At 49.5% G+C, this 24,203-nt stretch overlaps 2 protein-coding genes across 2 annotated transcripts in view; both read left to right on the plus strand.

Moving 5' to 3' along the window:
- Positions 1 to 24,203, plus strand: part of REXO2 (RNA exonuclease 2) — a 1,032,599-nt gene that overhangs the window by 545,179 nt on the left and 463,217 nt on the right. The gene's annotated exons all lie outside the window — the stretch shown is intronic.
- On the plus strand, positions 5,421 to 20,452 carry HTR3A (5-hydroxytryptamine receptor 3A). The gene is given in 9 exon segments (XM_050758098.1): positions 5,421 to 5,514; positions 7,883 to 8,049; positions 9,367 to 9,411; positions 11,335 to 11,444; positions 13,209 to 13,378; positions 16,088 to 16,248; positions 16,591 to 16,842; positions 16,844 to 17,120; positions 19,601 to 20,452. Coding segments are annotated over 9 exon segments (1,548 nt in total). The 5' UTR covers positions 5,421 to 5,447; the 3' UTR covers positions 19,900 to 20,452.

Here is a 24,203-nt window from a genome sequence, read left to right on the forward strand (position 1 = left end):
ATGGCAATACACACACCCAACCAATAGGAACGACCTTCCATTCATCTGACCTTTTGAGGCCAAAATTGAGAATAAAAAGCTTCACCATGCCACTACTTAAAATTTCCAACCTGTCTGGTTGGAGATCTAGAAGAGACCTCTTCCCCTCTTCCAGATGATGGGGACAGGAGACAAAAAATAACCCCACCTTTCAGATGAAGCCAAACCCCATGCGCTCAGACATAACATAACAATAATACACTCCCCAAACTCTAGCATCCCTCCCATACCATCAGGAGCGCTGCAGACAGCTCACTGCAGCCTCAAACTCCCGGGGCTCAGGTGATCCTCCCACCTCAGCCTCCCATGTAGCTGAGATTATAGGCATGCGCCACCATGCTAGGCTAATTTTTCTAGTTTTTGTAGAGGTGGGGTCTCACCATGTTGCCCAGGTTGGTCTCAATTCCTGGGCTCAAGTGATCCACTCACCTTGGCCTCCCAAAGTGCTGGGATTACAGGTATGAGCCACTGTGCCTGGCCACTTTACCTCAATTTTTTCATCTGCAATATGGGAGTAATGACAATATCTTCTTCATAGGAAATAAAGATTAAATAAGATAAAGAGCTGAGCACAGTACTGGGCACATAGTATATGCTTGATGAATAGGGGCTACTGTTGGCGGAGTGGTGCAGAACAGGGCCATTCCAAGGACCCAGGGTCTTGGTGGAGGAAAGCTCTGAGTCATACATGATAGGACAGTAGGGCAAAGAAGACCAGGAAGGAAGGTGCTCTCCTATGTCTGTTGAAGACACTGCTGTACCTGTCTCCTTCCTATCATGCCCACTGCTGCCTCTTCAGGCAGGCGAACTAGGAAACCTGAGTCAAGCATTTTGCCATCCTGCTGGCTTCCACCCCCTCCATGAGTAGACAGCCCCTGAATCTTCCAGCCTCCATACCAGGGTGCATCAAGTCTCTGGAACTGGGGGATAGGAAAGGTGCTCCTTATCTGACCCGTAGCACAGAGAGAGGTAGGCTCTGCAGGGGCACCGTATGAGCAAGTGCCAATCATGGGTGCCCAACCAAAGGGGCGATGAGGGAAGAGGAAGGTAAATCTTCCCTTTAGCACTGTGATGACAAACCTTAAGCCTCCCCCAGCCCTTTTCTAGCAGGTGGGTCCCTAGTGTGGCCAGATGTTACTACAGGTCGCAGAGTTTTGGTACGTTTATAGGTTTTAAAAGGTCAGGCTCTGTGGTGGTAAAAGTTTTACAGACTAGTAAAATTTTACTGCAGAAGATGGGAGACACAGCTGTAATAGAAAAGACTGGAGCCAAGAGTCTGGCAGATCTCAGTTCCGTCTGTAATTAGCTGTGGGAATTAAGGCATGCCATGGAGGCTCTCTGGGCTCTGTGTTTTAACCGGGATAATGGGAGCAAGAAAAACAAGGGGTAGGACAAGGGGCAGCGGCATCCAGCGATAGGTGGGAAGTTGAGGCCCATGTGTGATCACATCCTTCTCTCTGCAGTGCTAGAGCTGCTGGACACAAGGGGAAGGAAGGCGCAGACCTGTGAGTCCTGCAGTCTCGGAGCTTTTCATTACCCAGACTGGATCGCTGCCATCTGTGTGTCTGCTTCCGTTCCTTGGGAGGAGCCTGGCTGTCTGCAGGCAGAGCTCAGGAATCAAATTAGCCCGGCCTCTGCTTTTCCCTCATCCCCACCGGCCAAGGCGAGTTCATCAAGGCCTCGCACTAATTCTTATCTTATTTAAAAGGGGCAAAAGTGACTCCACAGTTTCATCTGAGGCAATTTACACCCCGCCACTGGCCACACGGCTCCAGCTTCCCCCTGTCTATTGTGCCATCAAATCCATTAATAGGACATTTCTTCAGGGGAAACTTGATTGCCGCTCCATCAGAAAGGCACACAGGCAATACATCTCCATCTGAGGCCATGGCCTGCCCGGCTCCCTCTAATCCTGTTACCCAAGGAGCTAATTCTCAAATGCACGCACTGTGCAGAGGACATCCTCTTTCCTTCCTAACACAATTGGACAGTCCCAGAAGATTCCAGGAGCTCAATGCAGAAATGAAGGCTTGGGGCCCATGGGACAGGATCTCCCGGATTTCTCAGGACCTCTGGAGGGGTCGTAACACATGCTCATGGCTGGCACCCCACTCCCCTTTTCTAGAGTACTATGGTGGGGAGGGGTGAGCCACACCCAGACCACCCTGGCTTCATAGTTCAGCCACCTCTTACTTCTGCTCCATCCTTCCTCCGCCTCCTCCTTCTCTTTGTTTTCTCCTTTCATTTTCCTCTCTTTTTTCTCCCTTTCTTCTTTGCCTTTTCCACCAATCTTCCTTTTCCTCCTCAGTTTCTTTCCTAACTTTCTTCCTATCTGGTCTTCTTTTTCTTCTTGTTCCTGTTATTTTTTGCTTCTCCCCCCTTCTCCTTCTCCAGATCCCCACAACTGTGAAAATATTGTTTTACCTTCCATTTTTTTGTTCTCCCTTCCCTCCTGCTTTGGCGCTGTCCTTTCAGAACAGGTTCAGTTTCTAATGCTTCTTCCCAGCTGTCTCCAAATGGTTCGGCTCTGAGGCAGGAATGGGCCCCAGGCCACACCATCCTAGGTGTGGAGCAAGAGGTAGGGAGGGCCTCCTGGATATACACAAACACCCCAGGTGCAAAATGGAGCATTGTGGTAGTGCTCAGGGTGTGTCAGGGGAGCAATTAAGTGTCTATTTGCTCTCCAATGAGGAAATGATTCTAATGGCAACCCCAAATGGGTTTGTTACTGCTGAAGGCCACACCCTAGCTTACGGCTGTATGAAGGGACCCCATCAACAAATGGCATAATGCTCTATGCAGATTTCATAATGCACATAAACAGGAGGAGAAAGTCATCTAGAAATTTTCAGATTTCTAACTGCTAATGGCCACTTAGAGGTAAGAGGGAGCTTAAAAACTTTGTTGGCCAGGCACGGTGGCTCATGCCTATAATCCCAGCACTTTGGGAGGCCGAGGTGGGCGAATCGCTTGAGCCCAGGAATTGGAGACCAGCCTGGGCAACATGACAAAACCCTGTCTCTCCTAAAAATACAAAAATTAGCCAGGCATGGTAGCACGCCCCTGTAGTTTCAGCTACTTGGGGGGCTGAGGTGGAAGGATCACCTAAGCCAGGGAGGTTGAGGTTGCAGTGAGCTGTGATCATGCTACTGCACTCTAGCCTGGGTGATGGAGTGAGATCCTGTTTCAAAAAAAAAAAAAAAAAAAAGAATCTTTGTTGGGCTTGAAGATGCATTTAGGAATCTATAGTGCTCTGCTTGGGCCCCATTCAAGACCTCAGCCTCGTGGCCAGGAGGCAGCCTGGTTCTTCTTGCCTTGCCTTATCCTGCTGTCACACCTCGAGTCTGAGGCCATTCATTCTGGAATTCTGGAGAGGCCTGGCTCTATACATTCTCTAGAAGTTTGGGGCTCTCTTTCGATTCACTGCCCTCATCACCATTCTCCCGAGGGAAAGGCTTGGAGCTGATTGTCCATGGTTTTCTGGATTGTGCAGTGATGAAGCCATGACTTAAGAGAAGAGTAGCCCAGGCTCCCTGAACTGGACTGCATGTTGCAGAACCACACCCCGCTAATGGCCCCAGGAAAGGACCCTATAGGTGAATGGTATAATGCTTTGCACAGATTTCATAATGCACAGGAATGAGAACCAAAAGGGACGCAGCCCTGACCAAGATAGTTCTGTTCTTTTCTTTTCTATTATTTTTTCCTTCCTTCCTTCCTTCCTTCCTTCCTTCCTTCCTTCCTTCCTTCCTTCCTTCCTTCCTTCCTTCCTTCCTTCTTTCTTTTCTTTTCTTTTCTTTTCTTTTCTTTTCTTTTCTTTTCTTTTTTCTTTTCTTTCTTTCTTTCTTTCTTTCTTTCTTTCTTTCTTTCTTTCTTTCTTTCTTTCTTTCTTTTCTTTCTTTCTTTTCCTACAATTCAGAAAATTCCTCCTTACTGCAGGGTTCCTAGCCTATTCCACACTTAGAGTCAAGTGGAAAATAAATTCAAAGGAAAGAAAATGTTTTGTTGTTGACGCTTACCATGGTTGGTACAGGAGCATCTACCCAAATGGTGAGCTAGGGCAGGATTCCTTCACATAGAAATGCACAGTAATTCTTCTTGCAGGCAACTTTAGGGGTACACAGCTGAGGCCTGAGGGATAGGTACTTGTCTGTTTAACTTGCAATGAAAAAAGAAACACTTCTTTCAAGAAAGCCACTTCCATTTAAAAGGAAGGTATTGAAAATGCTTCCAAGGCCAGGTGTGATGGCTCATGCCTCTAGTCCCTTTGGGGGACTACCAAAAATACAAAAATTAGCCAGGCATGGCTTGCATCTGTAGTCCCAACTCTTCAAGAGGCTGAGATGGGAGGATCAGCTGAGATGGGGGAGGTTGGGGTTGCAGTGAGCAGTGATCACGCCACTGCACTCTAGCCTGGGTGACAGAGCGAGACTCTGTCTCAAAAAAAAAAAAAAAAAAAAAAAAAGGAAAGAAAAGAAATGCTTGTGAAATGATATCAAGCAAAAAAAGAGGAGGATACAAAATTATATGTGTGTGATATTTACTTTGTTGTATACACATTGCAGAAGGAAATTATGGAAGAATATACACCAAAATGTTAAGAGTGGCTGTCTCTGGGTCGTAAGTTTACAGATGATTTTAATTTTTCTTCATATTTTTCTATGAAGTCCACATATTATTATTATTTTTACTACATGTATTTATTATGTACAGTAAGAATGCATAAAATAAATATGTATAGTAAAAGTTTATTGTATATTTATTATTAACATATATTTTACTATTTAAGTCTGACTAATTAGACGAGGACAAAAGGGCAGACCTGTGGTGACCCCAGTTACCCTTCCTGTAACTGCAGAGGTGCCCAGTCACCTGCTTGGTTATGTCACTCTGGGGAGTAAGAGAATGGCCCACCTGCTCCTGCCTGACTCACCCTATCTTGCCCCAGTCCAGTGCCACAGAAACATGCTTGCCAAGGGACATCAATGAAAGCAGCAACCTCGTTCACCTCCCGGGGGTCAGGCTGCACCCTTGTCTCAGGGGCTTCTGCAGCCCCTGTCCCCACCTAAGTTACTCCTTGGGGAAACATGACCAAGCACCCTGGCTGAATGGGTGGACTGAGCTCCCACAGCATGACATCAGCTAGGGCGGGCTCCCCTCTCAGCCGTCCCCTCCCCTTTCTTCCCGCCTGAAACATGATCCAGCTGAAGGACTGATTGCAGGAAAACCTGGCAGCTCCCCAACCTTGGTGGCCCGGGGAGTGCGAGGCTGCAGCCTCAGAAGGTGTGAGCAGTGGCCGCGAGAGGCAGGCTGGCTGGGACATGAGGTTGGCAGAGGACAGGCAAGCTGGCCCTTGGTGGGCCTCGCCCTGAGCACTCGGAGGCACTCCTACGCGTAGGAAGCTCGCTATGCTGCTGTGGGTCCAGCAGGCGCTGCTCGCCTTGCTCCTCCCCACGCTCCTGGCACAGGGAGAAGGTAAGTGGACTTCGGGAAGCAGCAGGACTCGGCTGACCATCTGCTGAGGGGCGGCGGGGGATGCTTCCGTCCTCGGAGGGCTGTGGAGACGAGGGTGGGGAACGGTGTGGCTGCAGGAAGGTCAGCTGTCTTACCACCTATGAGCATGACAGCATTTGAAGCATGGTGGTCAAGCTAGAGAGAGTTGGGAATGTTGAGTCCCGGGGCAGGGCAAGAGCGGAGCTTGCAAAGAGGGGAGCAGAGAAGTAGCCTGGCATATCAGCAATAAAAAGACAGGCACCAGGAGGGGGCTCCTCTCCTCTTTGCCCCTTCCCTAAACTCTTTGAATGAAAGCTGCAAGGGAACTTAGAACTCATTTGGTCCACCCCTGCCTGTTATAAATGGGAATGCTGTGGCCCAGGGAGTAGGGGGCGGGTCATTCATTCAAGGTCACACAGCTTGTTAGCAGCAGAGTGGGGACCAAAACTAGTCTAGTCATCTTTCCTCAGCTTCACTGGTTTTGTTGCATAGGTTCATTCTCTGGGTCTGAGGTTTCCCCAAGTTCCTTTCCAGGACTAAACTCCAGTGACACCCAATTTCTCTCTACATTCCCTACGCCCGTCCTTTCCTGACTCCCTTAAATGTAGGGTGTTTTAGCCACAAAGAGACCTGCTTCCTTTTGCTGCAGACCATGTTCATTCCCCTCTGGGAGGTTTCTCTCCCTACAGAGCTGGGGTGGAGCACACTGGGGCACAATTAGAAGGAGGCCATCCAGGGGTTGGACAGATGTAAAGGGCTCTGGGCAAGATGTCCTTCCTCCCGGGAGCGGTCGTTTGGGGATGCTCCGTAGGTTAAGCAAACGCAAGCTGGAAGTGATGACTGTGGTCAGGGGCTTCCTTGACTGAGAAGAAACTCTGTCCCTCCCAGCAATGGTCCTTTGCCCTCGGCCTGCTGGGATGAGTTCAGTGCTCTCCAAGCTGGTCAGGATCCCAGTCAATAGGACCCAGGCTGTTGCTGGTGTAGTGAAGACGCACACGGGTCTGCATTTGAATCTCAGTTTCTCCACTTGCAGGGCACGGTGCTCACCTCTCTGGGGCTTGGGGATCCTTGTCTGCAAATAGCCACTCTGGTGGACTGTTCTAAAGTTAAATGAAGAATATGTACATTAATGTTATTCCAAAGGAGACACTTAAAAAATAGTTTGTGTGTGTGTGTGTGTGTGTATGTTCTCTCTTTGCTCTTCTCTGTCCTTCTGAAGGAAGCCAGCAGCTTATCAGGGAAAAGCGGGTGAAAGGGCGGGGAATCTGCAGGACTGATTTGTTGCCAAGTTGCACACAAGATGAGAGAAGACGCAGTCTTGTTTAGCAAAAGCCAGGCCTGCTGGCGCCTGGTTAGTGAAAGACCCTGGCTACCCAGCCGGCTCCATCTCCCCTCTGCTCCCCTTTGCTGCCCTCTAGGTTGTACTCCCTTCACCGTCCCGTGAATTTTCACTTTTGTATGCCAGGCCACCCTTCTGGAAGTGCTCCTACTGCTTCCAGTGTGAAAACTGAGCTGCACATGAAAGCTTCATAGAACAGGACCAGGGCTCAGGAGCTGGGCTGTCTCATTACTGGTTTGTTCCCATAGGCCACCTGCCCTGGAAGTCATTTGATTTCTTCTCACTCCCTCCACACTTAGCCCCAACCGCCTTTCTAAGCCCATCAAGTTTGCCCATACAGCACCCCTAGGAGGTGGACTGGGCCAGCCCTCCGCCCATAGCTTGTGTGTGCCTGGGGCAGGGTGCGAGGATCCTCTCGGGGTGGCTTTGCAGGATGTAGAGGGAATGTCAGTTTTCACCAGATGCCCACACTTCCTTCTTTCTTTACCAGTTTCAGACTCAAAAACTAGACGATGTGTGCAGATGCTGAGGTTTGACCTCGGCTGAGGAAAACTCTGATGCAGACCCTTGGGCTTAGAAATTGTGCACTTGGAGTCACGCTTTCTTGCAACCCTCTTGCTGTTAGTATCATACCCTGACAGCCAGCTTCCCTGTTGCTCCCCAGAGGCCCTTGCTTAGGCCCCATGGGCCACCTACTCTCCACCGTTTTTAGCCCTCAGCCTGCTTTGAACCTCAGCTGTCTCATGCCACCTGCTCTTCCAAGCCAGATCTCTGCTTCCTGTCAATGAATGCATAGGTCCTTTCTACAAGGTAATCCATTTGAATTATGGTAGAAATCTCTGCAGACAAAATGCTCTAGTGGTGAGAATGTCGGTCTGTGGGGATATTTTAGAATTTTGTAAGGTGGAGATGGTGGGAATACATCTCTTTTAAAAGCTTACAAACCAGGGCAAGAAACCAGGGGAAGACTTGGGGGGGCTGGTGTCTACTTTGAACTGTTTTCCTTCCCAGCCAGAAGGAGTGCAGGCCTTCAGGGCCGAAACACCACCAGGCCTGCTCTGCTGAGGCTGTCGGATTACCTTCTGACCAACTACAGGAAGGGCGTGCGCCCCGTAAGGGACTGGAGGAAACCAACCACCGTGTCCATTGACGTCATTGTCTATGCTATCCTCAATGTGGTGAGGCTCAGCCCCGAACTGCACACAGGCAGACCTTTTGGGGGTGGGAGAAGGCCATGTGAGACAAGTCACCCCCTGTGCAGCTTGGTAGGCATTTGAGAACCCATAGGACCTATGGTCTGGCACCACAGCTGCCCACAGCTGGATGGATTACAGCACCACAGCAGCCCAAACCAGAAACCTGGGCTCACCCTGTGGCTGCTGCTCCCACACCCGTACAGTGAGGAAGCCACTTCCCACATGTGGTTCTTCATACACTGCGTAATGCTAACCATCTCTCTATGTAAGCTGTATGAGGATTAAGACTGTCCCATGCATCTCTATGCCCTCAGTGCCTTACAAACATCCCTGGTGCCTGGCAGGTGTCACTAAATGATTGTTGAAGAATCAGCCAGCAGATCAATTATTCTCAATTCCTTCACCAACTATCACAGTAGGGTGGGGTGCACTGCTCAGAAGAGGCAGTCAGACATTGTGCAGAGATAAACAAGAAGGCAGTTGTAGAGATGCAGTGGCTCTGTGTTGGGGTCAGGTAGGCAGGACCTAACTTCACAGTCTCTGCTAATTTTAATCTACTAAAATTACTCTACTAAAATTAGTCAACCCGCCTGACTAATTTTTGTATTTGTAGTAGAAACAGGGTTTTGCCATGTTAGCCAGGCGGGTCTCGAACACCTGGCCTCAAGCCATCTGCCTGCCTAAACCTCCCAAATTGCTGGGGTTACAGATGTAAGACACTGCTCCTGGCATTATATGTATATTTGAAGTTGAAACATAAATCATTGTTGGCAGAGCATGGTGGCTCATGCCTGTAATCCCAGCACTTTGGGAGGCTGAGGTAGGCAGACCACTTGAGGCCAGGAGTTCAAGACCAGTCTGGCCAACATAGCGACTGCATCTCTACTAAAAAATGCAAAAATTAGTCAGGTGTGGTGGCACGCACCTGTAGTCCCAGCTACTCGGGAAGCTGAGGTATGAGAATCGCTGGAACCTGGGAGGTGGAGGTTGCAATGAGCTGAGATTATGCCACTGCAATCCATCCTGCGCAACAGAACAAGCAAGACTCTGTCTCAAAATCAATCAATCAATCAATCAATCATTGTTGCTTCTTTCTGGGTGTGCCCTAGTGAACGACTAACTTTTCCTGTCTGGCCAGGGAGCTCCAGTCTATCTACTTTCCCCACCCCAGGCCCTGCTCTTCACTTTTACTTCCCAAAGCAATAGGGCAGAAGGAAGCCTCTCCTTTAGGGGCTGGCATGTGCGGGGTGGCCCTCCAGTCCACAGGGTTACTTGTTCAAGCTCCGTTTCCTTTCCCAGGATGAGAAGAATCAGGTGCTGACCACCTACATCTGGTACCGGCAGGTGAGCAGACCCGCCCCTCCCTGCCCCCGTTTCTTGGGATAGGGACCTATCCTCCTGGGAAGGAGTCAGGAGTTTCAGTGACCTTGGTGACGGAAGGTGAGGGGAGAGGCTCAGAGGCACCCTCAGCCTGAGATGCAGGAGTGTGGAATCTCCTCATCTCAGGTCTGAGAGTGGAAGGAGGCTTAAAGATAGTGGAGGAGAAACCCTCCAAATCCCCTCTGGCTTCTGAAGTTCTTCAGAGCACCCCAAACTATGGCTTGTTCAGCCTCTGTTGAAGGGAACTCACAAGGCAGCCACTTCACTCTCAGCCAGCACTATTTGCTAGACCATTCTTCCTTTTATTCAGCCAAATTGGACAGCAACCAAATTGGGTGATTGAAACAGGATGGTTCGTTCCAGCCACTTAGTCCTCACATCCTCGGCCATTTCCCCACTCTTTTAGCTTCTGATGGGCCTGGGTCAGCCCATGGTGTGTGGATGTGTCTGAGGCTTGGCAGGAATTCTGGCTTCGAGCTGGGGTGGGGTAGGAAAAGAGTGGTGGTCACTATCCACGAGTCCTGCTCCGGAAACCCCTGGGGCTGTTGGGGAGAAGTCAGAGCAGAGGGGAAACTAAAGTGGCTGAACACACGGAGGCAGGAGCATGAGGACAGCTGACAGAGGTCACGCCCAAGAGGCTCTGGGGACACACCTGGCATAAGTGGGTCTCTGTTATCCCTCCCCATGGCTTATGGCACATCCATCACCACCACCAGGCATGGGACAGGGCATGGGGTGGAAGAAGAAGCTAGAATGCTGATCCCTGAGATACTGCTCCGTCCCTGCCTCACAGAGGGATCCCTTACTGCAGCACACAAAGGGAAGGGACCTGAACAAGCACAGGCAGACTGGAGCTCCTTTTCCAGGACATCCAGCCAAGCTCCCACCTCTGGAGCTCTAGGGCCACTTGTCTGCCCCAGTCGCTTGCATCAGCAGTGAGGGAATGGCAGTCTACATATACCAGCGACTGTGCTAAGAGACTGGAGTTAGAGACACAAACTAGATCAAGGCCCTGCCCACCATGAGCTCAAAGACGAGATACAGGTACTGACAACTGAAATGCAACAAGACAGCCACTCCAACATAGCAAGGACAAGGTGCTAACCATGGGAGCACAGAGGAGACACATGTCAACCAGCGTAGGGTGTGGGGGTCATGGACAATGTCCTGGAGAAGAGAGCAGACAGATGCCTTGGCTAAGTCCAGAAGGATGAGGAAAATGAACCTTGGTAAAGAAGATAGGGGAGAGGGAGCAGGGTATGCAGAGGGGTTCCAGCAGTGTTTCATTGCATATGGCTGCAGTGTAGAAGTCACAGAGAGGCATGGCCAAAACATGAGGCTAGAGAGATAGCGGAGGTCAGACTATATCAGCCTGTGTTGGCTGTGAAGTTTAACTTTACCCTAAAGGCAATGGGGCACCCCTGAAGGATTTTAAGCAAGGGAGTGACATGATCAAATTTACATTTTAGACTGGCCATCCTGGCATGAAAATGGAGAATACACTAATCAAAACTTAACAACAGCCATCCTCACCCTGTGAAGTAGATGTTATTTTCTCCATATAAATATGTTGAGGCCAAGATCCAAGAAGTCATTTGTCTGAGATTCTCAGCTGGCAGAGGGGGAACTCGCAGCATTCGAAATGACTGACTTCCTTCCTGGGGCAAAGCTGCATCTAGCTGAGTTATGTGTGGAGGCAGAGTGTGAATGAAGAGGTGAGGGGACTCTCAGTTACTGCTGAGGGATTTGGATGCCACTGACACCTGATTCTCCCAAAAAGATGCCCACCTGTTGCCTGGGCACTGAGGGTGAAGTCTGCCTGAGTTGCAGGCGACCCTCACTGGAGATGGAGAGGGCTGCCCGTGACCATCCCTGCTCCTCCCCTAGTACTGGACTGATGAGTTTCTTCAGTGGAACCCTGAGGACTTTGACAACATCACCAAGTTGTCCATCCCCACGGACAGCATCTGGGTCCCAGACATTCTCATCAATGAGTTGTGAGTACCGTTATCAGTTGTGGGGTGGCTGGGAGGCTTAGGGGCTGGAGAAGCCCGGGGACAGAGAGACAAGATTGTCACTGTTGCATTTGAGATGACCCACCAGGAATTGCAAACTGTAGATAAAGCCGGCGTGAGTCCAAATTTCCTTTGTCTTCTCCCCCAACCTTTTTCTGTTCTTTTCTTTTTGAAAACTCCTTGTTTTCTGTGCTTGTTGTTGAAATTCCGTACTTCGTAGTCCAAGGGCCCCTGCTACGGGGAAAGAAACCAGTGAATTAATTCACACTGAGTTATAATCACCTAACGGGACAGCTGCACTTCTAAAGGAGACAGTAAATGTTTCTTAAAAAAAAAAAAAAAAAAAAAATGGAGCACTTGGCTGGGCTCAGTGGCTCATGCCTGTAATCCCAGCAGTTTGGGAGGCTGAGGCGGGTGGATCACCTGAGGTCAGCAGTTCAAGACTAGCCTGGCCAACATGGTGAAACCCTGTCTCTACTAAAAATACAAAAATTAGCTGAGCGTGGTGGTGAGCACCTGTAATCCCAGCTACTCGGGAGACTGAGAGCTACTCAGGAGAATCGCTTGAACCTGGGGAGGTTGTGGTGAGCCGAGATCACACCATTACACTCCAGCCTGGGTGACAGAGTGAGACTATCCCAAAAATAAAAATGGAGCACGGATAGTGGCTGCTGCTTCTGGCCCCCAGAGGAGATTTGGAGCTGTGGGACACGCTCAGACCTCCCGGGTCACACATGAACCTGACAGGCCACAGATCGCTTCTCCAACACGAAGTGGGTACCACCAGGCTTTATTTCTGGCAGCCAAACACGGTCCCATTTGACCCCAGCCAACATTCCTTCTCCCCATCCTGCAGGTTCATTCAGGGCCCACTAACTGGGTTTCAGAATTCAAGGGCAGGGAAGATGGCTGAGGAGACAGAGGGAAAAGGGAAGGTGACCCCCAGCATTGTCCAACTCCAGGGGATGCCACTGACATTTTTCTAAGGGAGGCAGTTGACCTTGACCACACCCCATCCCCTGCATAGCTCAGGCTGGAGGATTCTGGGAAATGCTAGTTTCTGCTGGAGCTCCAGTTTCAACAATGAAGTGGTTTAGTCTTGACTTCTCATCCCTCAGCCTGAACTCAGAGAAGGCTGAGGGCTTAGCACTCTGGGCTCAGCCCACGCCATGCCACAGTGGTCACTCAAGAGGGCCTACCACTTTGAGATCAGCTAAGAGGGTGGAATGAGGTCTTGTGGGGCTTTTCTGGCTTTCCCGAATTCGTATCCATTTCTTTAGCTCCTTTTCACCCAGAGATGATTATTTTCATTTCAAAGGACTTGTAGCGGTGAAAGCAAAGAGAAGCCAGAGTCAGGATGGAACACAAGATCCTGCTTTCACCAAGCTCCCTGGGAGCCAAGCTTTGCCCAGCTGGGGGCAGTGATGGGTTGGGGCTGCTGGGCACGCTCCCTACTGTCCATGGCTTTTGGGCCCATGGGTTTTCCTCCCTGCCTTGTGTGGCCAGGAGCCAGGGGAATAAAGGAGAAATGCCCATTACTGCTTGATAAGTAGCCTTCACAACAGCAGATCAGGAAGCCTAAGATAGGAAGGTTGGAAAAACGGAGGCCAGACAAAACATCCAGGTTGTCCAGCTGCCTGTACCCTCCCCACACTTCATTCCCTACCCAGTTGTTCCAAGATCTTCAGGCCCCCAGGGCTTGACCTGCCTCTTGAGCTCCCAAACTGACCCCTTTTCCCTGGCCAGTGTGGATGTGGGGAAGTCTCCAAATATCCCATACGTGTATATTCGGCATCAAGGCGAAGTTCAGAACTACAAGCCCCTCCAAGTGGTGACTGCCTGTAGCCTCGACATCTACAACTTTCCCTTTGATGTCCAGAACTGCTCACTGACCTTCACCAGCTGGCTGCACACCAGTGAGTATGTGGGCTTCGCCGGGGCAGGGGTGGAGGGTGGGAGACCCCAGGGACACCTGAGCAAGGAGTGCTCCCCAGGGTGCCTTCTCGCATATCCAGCCTACTCACCACTTATTAACCCTCTGGGCCTCTGCTTCCTCATCTTCTACATGAGGTGAATCTGCTGCTCTTGCTGCTCCAACAGTAAGAGTTCACCACTTTTATCAGTAGAAATTTCATATAGCCCAGTGTATTTTTCCAGATCCTTCTCTACACATTTACATTCACACATGCACGTGTGCATATATACACACACATACACATCTATGGAAAGTACATGGAAATTGCTTTATGAGTTCTTATTTTACATTAATACAGCAGTATTCAATGAGAGTGTGAACTGACTGCAAGATGCTCAGTAAGGGACAATTTTTTCCAATATCTCCAACAGAATCTGGCACTAAGCATCTCTCAGATCCATTTATTTCCCTTCATCCCCATGCAAGCCACCCTCGTCTCCTGCCTCGGTTTCTGCTTCAGCCTCCTACCTGGTTCCCCATGCATTCATGTCCCCCTTAATTCGTGATTCTCACAGAAGCCAGTGAGATTTTAGTAAAATGCAATCTGACCATGTCACTCAAAACCCCTCAATGGGAGCCCAGGTACCTTGGAACACAATACACCCTCTTGAGCTGATTCTGCCACAGCCCGCTGCTACAGGCTCATCTGCTCCCCTGAACTCCGCTCCCGCCCAATTGCCTTCCTTTCTAGCCCCAGCTCTCATATTCTTTCCCTTTATCACATGTTGTTTCCTCTCCTATGCTAACTGGCCCTTTCCTCCCTCTCCCATCCTGCCCCACACCTGCTCCCCACAACCACACCTAGCCTGGCCAACCCCTCTACTTACCCTTCTGATGGCAGCATAAGTTTCAGCTTCTCAGTTTCCCCTCTCATCCCCTAGACTAGTCCATCCCTGTTGCCCAATTTATGTCATCCTGGTCTTCTCCCCACCTCTGTCACCCTTGTAAGTGCTTGTTCAATGTGTACTTCTCTCCTAGATATAAACTTAGAAAGGGGCAGATGCAGTGGCTCACAAATGTAGGCCCAGCACTTTGGGAGGCCAAGGCAGGAGGATTGCTTCAGCCCAGGAGTTTGAGGCCAGTCTGAGCAACATAATGAGACCCTATAAAAATAAAAAGTAAAAAAACTTGGAAAGGGCAGGGACAGGATTTCTTGCCTACCTTTAGATCCCCAGCACAGGGCCTGGCAGGAAGATTTTCAGCAAATGTTACCAAGCAGATGAATGCTAGCTAAGGGCTTGCTAGAGGGCTGGTGAAGTGTACACCACTCTGCTGCAAGAAGGCATCTCCCAGGCCGGGCACGGTGGCTCACGCCTGTAATTCCAGCACTTTGGGAGGCCAAGGTGGGTGAATCACAAGGTCAGGAGATCGAGACCATCCTGGCCAAGATGGTGAAACCCCGTCTCTATGAAAAATACAAAAAATTAGCCAGGCACAGTGGCGGGCGCCTGTAATCCCAGCTACTCGGGAGGCTGAGGCAGAGAATCACTTGAACTCAGAGGGCGGAGGTTGCAGTGAGCCGAGGTTGCGCCACTGCACTCCAGCCTGGGTGACAGAGTAAGACTCTGTCTCAAAAAAAAAGAAAAAAAAAAGGCATTCCCCACTTCTGTTTTGATGTATTCATTACCTTAAACTTAAGTTATGACAGTGATGCATGACCAGAACTACAGATAAGACTAATATCTCCTTCGACTTCTACCCTCAATCCCAAACTTCACCAACAAGAGTTAACCACTTTTATTAGTAGAAACTTCATCTAGAACAGCATATTTTTCCAAATCCTTCTCTACACATTCACATACACACATACACATCTATGGAAAGTACATGGAAATTGCTTTATGAGTTTGTATTTTAGATAAATATATCTATATATATTATTATATACTACTACTTGATTCTTTTTACTCAACAATAGGTCTTGGACATTTTTCGAAGTTCATGCATATTTAGGTCATCCTCAAAAATTTTAGCTGCTATAAAATAGCTCAGGATTTTGGAAGGCAGCTGTGCTCACCACTACCACCAATGCAAACATCTAATGATTTTGGTTGCATCCTAGCTTATTAAGCATTTTTATGATTGATGGATATTTCAGTATTTTCCAATGTTTTTCTGCAATGGATACTCCTGTCTTTCCCAGTGCATATGTCTCTGCTGCAGATGTTGAGAAGTGGAGTTGCAATCTATAAGTGAGGATTTTGCTTATTGTCTTAATTCACTTTTAAAGACAGGCAGTTCCATCAAGGCAAAGGTGAAGAATGTTGACTTCTGTTCATTTTTGCAATGGGTAATTCTAACAGGGAAACCTAGAAAGCTGTTTGGAAGGGGTGTGTGTGTTTGTGTGTGTGTGTGTGTGTGTGTGTGAAAGAGAGAAAGCATTTTCTAATGAATGGTTTGCATGGTTCTTTGCACCGTGTGTTTTCATTTAAGACTTCATGTGCCCTCAGTGCGGCCCTGTGAGAGAGGTATGATGAGTACCTTATTTTATAGCTGAGGACAGCGAGGCTGAAGGTAATGTGCTGAGGCTGAGGTTGGGCCATCAGATATCAGCTCCCCTTGGTTGCTGCCCACCTGTGTCCCATGATCACAGGGTCTGGCAGGCTCTGGGAACTAGATTCCAAAGCTGGCTTGCTTTATTCTCTCTCAGTCCAGGACATCAACATCTCTTTGTGGCGCTTGCCAGAAAAGGTGAAATTCGACAAGAGTGTCTTCATGAACCAGGGAGAATGGGAGTTGCTGGGGGTGCTGCCCGACTTCCGGGAGTTCAGCATGGAAAGCAGTCACTGCTATGCAGAAATGAAGTTCTATGTGAGTGGGAGTGAATGTGGGTAAAATGGTGAATAAAGCTTCGCACCCAGGTAGACTTAAGGAGGCATGCTGGGAAGAACTTCTGTGCCTTTGTCCAACTCCAGGTTGCACACATCTGGAACTTCAGGGAAGTAGATGGGGAAACTCCGTGAATGTTCCTTACTTATTCTAAACAGCCATAAGCCTGGATTGAGAGACAGGGTATGGGGGTCTGTCTGTTTTCTTCTCTGAGTAATCCAGGCTGGAAGCCCCATAAAACAAGGAGTCTGAGCTTGTGGGGTGGTTCCTGGGAGCAGAGCCTGTGTGTCCCAGGCTTCCCACAAGCTCCTCTCCCGATCCCAGGTGGTCATCCGCCGGCGGCCCCTCTTCTATGTGGTCAGCCTGCTGCTGCCCAGCATCTTCCTCATGGTCATGGACATCGTGGGCTTCTACCTGCCCCCCAACAGTGGTGAGAGGGTCTCCTTCAAGATCACACTCCTCCTGGGCTACTCGGTCTTCCTGATCATCGTTTCTGACACGCTGCCGGCCACTGCCATCGGCACTCCTCTCATTGGTAAGGTCTCTCCTGGCAGCAGAGCTCAGTCTGGTGAGAAACCCCCCCCCCTCCCACCTCCTGTATGTGTCTCTTGCCTCTGCCCTGGACTGCACAGGTGTCTACTTTGTGGTGTGCATGGCTCTGCTGGTGATAAGTTTGGCCGAGACCATCTTCATTGTGCGGCTGGTGCACAAGCAAGACCTGCAGCAGCCCGTGCCTGCCTGGCTGCGTCACCTTGTTCTGGAGAGGATCGCCTGGCTACTTTGTCTGCGGGAGCAGTCGACTTCCCAGAGGCCTCCAGCCACCTCCCAAGCCACCAAGACTGATGACTGCTCAGGTGAGAAACAGAAAGGAAGAGTCCATACGAGGGGCGCTTCTGGCTTGGATGCTGTGGAAAGTTTCTGGAGGGTGTGGCCTGCCAAGGAGGTGCTGTACTGCACATGGCATCCCATGCCCTGCCTTATTGGGAGGGGCAGACTTCAGCCAAAGGTGTCAGTCCAGACCCTTTCTTCACTTACACAACCTCTCATCACCTTGGGTATTGACAGAGAGGGTAGGAATCCCAGAGGCTGAGCATGTCAGGAGCTGAGACCTCTGGGCTGAGAATGGCCTCTCTCTAGGAAGGACCCATGGGGGAAGTCAAATGGATGCCCCTTAGGCAATTATTGGTCTCCCTGCCTCAGACAGTTAAATACTGCCGCTAGGATTTCTAAAACTCTTATTCTAAACAACTCAAAACAGGGCATGGTGGCTCATGCCTACAATCCCAGCACTTTGGTCATGCCTACAATCCCAGCACTTTGGGAGGCTGAGGTGGGAGGATCACTTGAGCCCAGGAGTTCAAGACCAGCCTGGCCAACATAGTGAGACCTCATCTCTACTGATTTTTTTTTTAAGTTGGCTGGGCATGGTGGTGTACACTCCTGTGGTCCTAGCTACTTCAGGAGGCTGAAGTGGGTCACTTGAGCCCAGGAGGTTGAGGCTGCAGGGAGCTGTGTTCGCATTACTGCATCCCACTTGGAGACAGAGTAAGACCCTGTCTCAAAAATAAAAATTAAAAACAACAAATACACAGCCCAAAGATCAGATTCTTCAGAATTTCAAACACCTATGAGGCAGAGAGACATTAAATATGGAGTTATACCTCCTGAGGAATTGTTACAGCTACCATTTGTTGTTGTTGGTGGTGGTGGTTAGTTGGTTGGTTTATTCACTGAACATTTTGTGCCAGGCATGTGCAAAGCGCTTTGTCTACATGATCACATGTAATACTCACGACAACCCAAGAGGATTCTCATTCTCATTTTTCAAATAAGGGAAGCAGAGCTATAGAGAACTTGCTTGACCTAAATCACAGAGCCAGGAATTGGTAGAACCCAGGCCCATCTAACTCTAAGCTTTTCTTTCTAACCACTCCTCTCCACTCCACTCCTCTTTGTCCTTCCTCCTGGCTAGGGCCAGGCCTTTTACATGAGATTTTTGGCTCATCTAAGGCCATCTCACCAAGAGCTAGTGAACGAGTCTGCCAGTCTAGTGCCTAATTTACCTTGGTGAAGGAAGCCACTTCTGTAGGTGCATTTCCTGGTCCAGGACCTGCAGTCATGGACATGAGAGCAGCACCCTCCATCCTGCTGCCCCTCTGAGGCAACAAAATGGAGCAGAAGTAGCAGTGGATTGAGAGTCCAGACACCTGAGCCTTGGTGGTCTCACCATTAAATGATCCTCCAAGTATGTGATCACAGGCTAGTCACCTAACCTCTCTCAGCTTCACTATTTTTTATATGGTGGGAATAGTTGGCCAGGCACAGTGGCTCACACCTGTAATCCCAGCACTTTGGGAGGCCGAGGGTGGGGGGGGGGGGGTGGATCATGAGGTCAGGAGTTCGAGACCAGCCTGACCAACATGGGGAAATCCCGTCTCAACTAAAATTACAAAAATTAGCTGGGTGTGGTGGTGCATGCCTGTAATCCCAGCTACTCAGGAGGCTGAGGCAGGAGAATCACTTGAACTAGGGAGGCGGAGGTTGCAGTGAGCCGAGATTGTGTCACTGCACTCTAGCCTGGGCAAGAGAGTGAGACTTGGTCTCCGAAAAAAAAAAAAAAAAAGGAATAGTAATCACGCCTCCTCTGCCTCTCTTGTGAGACTATTGTGAGGCTCAAATGAAATAATGGATATCCAATTGCTGAGGAAAGCCCATAGGTTGAAAAGCAGTGTACAGGAAGGATACTTCGTGGTATTAATGATCTGGAAGAGGGGTGGAGGATGTGCATAAGGAGAGGTACTCAGTCATGAGTCTGAGTCTGGGTACTCAGGTACCCAGAGATACTAGGATCCTCAGTCATACTGGTTTTTCAATTTAAATTGGATGGTGGGTTTGCAGTTAAGTAAGTTACTCTTTATACTTTGTATGTCTGAAGTTGTTCCTGGCCAGCCACGGTGGCTCACACCTGTAATCCCAGCACAGTGGGAGGCCAAAGTAGGTGGATCACTTGAGGTCAAGAGTTCAAGGCCAGCCCAGCCAACATGGTGAAATCCCGTTTCTACTGAAAAAAAAAAAAAAAAAAAATTAGCCAGGTGTAGTGGTATGTGCCTGTAATCCCAGTTACTCGGGAGGTTGAGGCAGAATTGCTTGAACTCAGGAGGTGGAGGTTGCAGGGAGCCTAGATCGCACCACTGCCCTCCAGCCTGGGTGACAGAGCGAGGAAAAAAAAAAGTTATTCCCAGCAAAAATGTGCAGGCTATAGAAGCATAAGGGACCATGTTCAGGTCACCACCCAAGGTCTCCCTCTCCTGCCAATGCTCTGCTCTTCTTCCAGCCATGAGAAACCACTGCAACCACATGGGAGGACCCCAGGACTTGGAGAAGAACCCGAGGGGCAGATGTAGCCCTCCCCCACCACCTCGGGAGGCCTCGCTGGCGGTGCGTGGGTTGCTGCAGGAGTTGTCCTCCATCCGGCACTTCCTGGAGAAGCGGGATGAGATCCGAGAGGTGGCCCGAGACTGGCTGCGCGTGGGCTCTGTGCTGGACAAGCTGCTGTTCCACATTTACCTGCTGGCAGTGCTGGCCTACAGCATCACCCTGGTTATGCTCTGGTCCATCTGGCAGTATGCTTGAGTGGGTACAGCCCAGTGGAGGAAGGGGTACAGGCCTGGTTAGGTGAGGGCAAAGAATTTCTGTTTAGGCCCCTCAGGACCCAGGGAATGTCAGGGACATATTCAAGACACAAAGTCCCATGCCCTATTTCCAATGCCAATTCATCTCAGCAATCCCAAGCCAAGGTCTGAACCCTTCCACCAAAAACTGGGTGTTCAAGGTCCTTACACCCTTGCCCCACCCCCAGCAGCTCACCATGGCTTTAAATCATGCTCTCTTAGATCAGGAGAAACTCGGGCACTCCCTAAGTCCACTCTATTTGTGTATGTATCAAGCCTTTTCCCCACTGACCCTCCCCTGAATAAGGGACTTTGGAATTCTGCTCCTCTCTCACAACTTTGCTTTTAGGTTGAAGGCAAAACCAACTCTCTACTACACAGGCCTGATAACTCTGTACTAGGCTTCTCTAACCCCTAGTGTCTCTTTCTTCACCTCACTTGTGGCTGCTTCCCTGAACATCCATCCCCTATCAGATGATGGGAGTGGGAAGAATAAAATGCAGTGAATCCCTAAATTCTCTTCTTAACCATTTGTCAGCAGTTTTGGGAAGAGGTTGGATGGTTAGAAGAGATTTACAGTTAGTTAATCTCAACACTTTGGGAGGTCAAGACGAGGGGATCACTGGAGGTCAGGAGTTTGAGACCAGCCTGCCCAACATGGTGAAACCCCTCCTATACCAAAAGAAAAGCAAAAATACAAAAATTAGCCAGGCGTGGTGGTGCATGCCTGTAATCCCAGCTAATCAGGAGGCTGAGGCAGGAGAATCATTTGAGGCCAGGAGGCGGAGGTTGTAGTGAGCTGAGATTGTACCAATGCACTCCATCCTAGGTGACAGAGTTAGACTCTGTCAAAAAAGAAAAAAAAAAAAAAGGAGAGAGAGAGAGAGATTGGTGCCTCCAGGCCCAGGAAACTGGGAGATGACAAATAGGTTGAAAAGCATTTACACAGGAAGGATAAACACCAACTTCATGATATTAGTGATCTGGAAAAGGAGTGAAGGATGAGACTAAGGAGGGATATACAGGGATTCTCAGTCATACTGGCTTTTACATTTAAATTAGATGGTGGGTTTGCAGTTATGTAGTTACTCTTTATACTTTAAGTAGCTATTATGAAGAAGAAACACTAGGAGGTGGGATTTAAGGTATGAGGCTCAGGACCATGAACACTTAGCAATGGATAGAAGAGTGGGGGCATCTCGGCTCTGCAACCCCTTGGAAAGATGTTGGAAGGGTCCCCACAACCCTGTTACCTGGGCTCATGATCTCTTAGTGAAGGTGGGAGCAAGCTCTTTCCCTGCAATGGATGCTGCAACGGAACAGAGAGACGAGATCTTCAGCACCACGGCCAGCACCAGCTGGTTTGGTGTTTGGGAAACACCAAGAAAGCCAAGGTTTGGATTTCTTCCTTTTTTTTCTTTCTTTTTTTTTTTTTTTTTTTTTTTGAGATGGAGTCTCGCTCTGTGGCCAAGCTGGAGTGCAGTGGCGTGATCTCGGCTCACTGCAACCTCCACCTCCCGGGTTCAAGCGATTCTCCTGCCTCAGCCTCTGGAGTAACCAGGATTACAGGCACGTGCCCCCACGTCCAGCTAATTTTTGTATTTTTAGTAGAGACAGGGTTTCACCATGTTGGCCAGGATGGTCTCGATCTCTTGACCTCGTGATCTGCCCACCTCAGCCTCCCTAAGTGCTGAGATTACAGGCATGAGTCACTGCACTCGGCTTGGATTTCTTATCTCCTTTGGGAATTGTCAGCAGTCAGTCCCTGGCACATCCACCAGAAAGCAGGGCCAGGAGGACATAGAGTCAGCAGAATGGTCTTTGATCATATTTCTCATATCCTAGCTCCCTCTCCCAGACACCAGAATTTAAGACATGCTGAGGAACACCCAGCCCCATCGCTTCATCAACCTAACAAGTAGTTAGAGAAAAAGAAGGTGAGACCTCACCAAGGGCGACCTATCTTAGTGTCTGCAATGTACGGACAAGGCTTTCCTTGGTTGTCTCAGTCTCATTCCAGCCTTGTCCCTCTTCCTATCTTGGGCTGCCTGTCACTCTGAGGAAGACATGGTGGAGAGGGATTAAATGCTGCCGGGCTAAAGGGAGAGGACTCAAAAGGACTTTCTGGAATGAGTTCTTCTAACATTTTCACTGCCTCCTCAGTTGGTCCAGGTCACCCAATTATAAGGGACTCAGTGTGGGAAACCTGAAACTATATATTCCGCTGACCCCAAACTCTGTAATTCTAGCTCATAAACCATTGTGCAAAACTTTTCATGGGACCTTTGGAGCTTCATGTCTAAAAGAGCACAGAGGCTGAGGAAGGGGGCTTGTCTAGTTTAGCTTCTCTCAGCTTCTCACCCCACATTCTTCGGCATGCAGAAAGAACTCATAGAATACTGTCTAACTGGCTGGTTGCTCCTAAGATGAACTAGTATTGAAGTCTCATCTGATACTTCCACTCCAGACATATGTGCTTTTGATTCTAGTTATCAGGGATTCATTCGAAATTTTATATTTATTTTTGCTTTGTTGATGGATAGAGATTAGGGTCTCCCAGCAAAAAGCAAAAGATTATGAGGTTGGGGATTAGCCCTCACAATTGTTGTCTCCTGCTGAGCAGAGATTGGGCTAAAGGTGGGGAGTGCTCATCACTTCCTTCTTGGGATGCCTCCTGGCGCCCATCTGTTGGAGCCTGGTCTTAGAACCAAAAGCTGCCCCATTCCACTAGGACTTGCTTGGACCAGCCATACTGTTTGGTGATTCTCATGTCTCAGGCCAGAGGGATAGGAAGGTGAACATTCTGGCACTGTCAGTGCATCACTGGTCAGTAAATGGGTGGCTATTGGCAAAGTGTCCAACCAGAGAGCTAGTAAGACACTAATCATCCTATCGATTCTCCATCGTCCTCTCCCCACCCTTCACCCACAATCAATGGGGTGACAGAGCCCAGCATCAAGGCAGCCAATTAACCACCTCGAGAATGAACCGCCACATGTAACATCTTCTGCTCCAGTAGCTACATCCAATCAGCTCATCGATCTGGCATGTGGGCTGTGCTGCCCAGGTATGAGAAACTGAGGCCCAGGGCCAGAGAACCCCCCTAGTGAGCTAACTCCTGATCACCAGTACCGATCTTGGTCTTCTCTCAAGAAGACCTTTGCTCCATCAAGGGTTTGAGAACACCCAGAATTTCCCTCCCACCTGTTATACCTCCTGGAAGCTGCTTCCTCCCCTCCTCTTGACACTTTAGCCAGTTGCCTCTCATTCTGTCCTAGCAGAGAGACCAGAAACACTCATGTCTTTCTAAGTGCTTCCGGGAAGCTTGCCAATTCTCTTGCGCATCACCACTTCTCTTCTGCAGCCTTCTCTATTCACCTACAAGTACTCCCAGTTCTCATTTCCTTTTCCCATTTACCCCATTTCTCAATGATGTCATTTTTACTAAAAAGATTCCATCAAAGGTGCTGAAAGCGCTGAGCCTGAACCCTTCTGTGAGTTTGCGACTGGCGCTGCTTCAAAGCCATGACGACCGTCTCCTGCCATCCTGGAAAGCAGGCTGCCTTTCCTCTGGACGTTGGCAACCTGGCCTCCAGGATCTCAAGGGCACCTCCCAGGAGTGGACACTCAGTGGTTTTCCGAATAGCTCAGGCAGAGTGGCTGCACTCAGAGGCCAGGATATGGGCATAGGGGAGATTCCCTTCAGAGGACATGAGGCAGAAAAGTTGCCTGGTTGGGTGAAGGAGCGGGAGGAAGAGCTTGCAGAGAGGTGCAGTTCAGCATTCACCAGCCAGATCTTCTTCCCTCCCCCACCTCCCCCCAGCTTCTGAATCAATACATTTTGAATCTAATCTAATAACAGAGATTTAACGAGGGGATAATGCGTGTGGAGCCGCCAGGCGCTTTGTCTCTTCTTTCATGCAGCAGCTGGGGCCCATTATCTGGGGACAATGCCCCGTGCTAATCACTCCCTCTCTTTCCTCCCTCCCAAATGTTTGGGGAGGGGAGGTGAGTGAGAGAGGGCAGCTCCTCCCTTGATTGGAGGGAAGTGGAAGGGTGGAGGGGGGAGGATGAAGTCGAGAAGGTTCTGGATGGTCCCCACACAATTGTCTTGACCTGACGCCAACTTGCTGGTCTTCTTCCCGGGCCACACTGTGCACCCTGATCAGTGAGAGGTTGGGGGAGCCCTACCAGTGCATACAAACAGCAGATAATTAATTATCAGCTGCAGTATCAGCTCTGGAAGTTGGGTACTTTTTTTCTTTT

The sequence above is a fragment of the Macaca thibetana genome, chromosome 14 (assembly GCF_024542745.1).
Source record: "Macaca thibetana thibetana isolate TM-01 chromosome 14, ASM2454274v1, whole genome shotgun sequence".
Lineage (NCBI taxonomy): Eukaryota > Metazoa > Chordata > Mammalia > Primates > Cercopithecidae > Macaca > Macaca thibetana.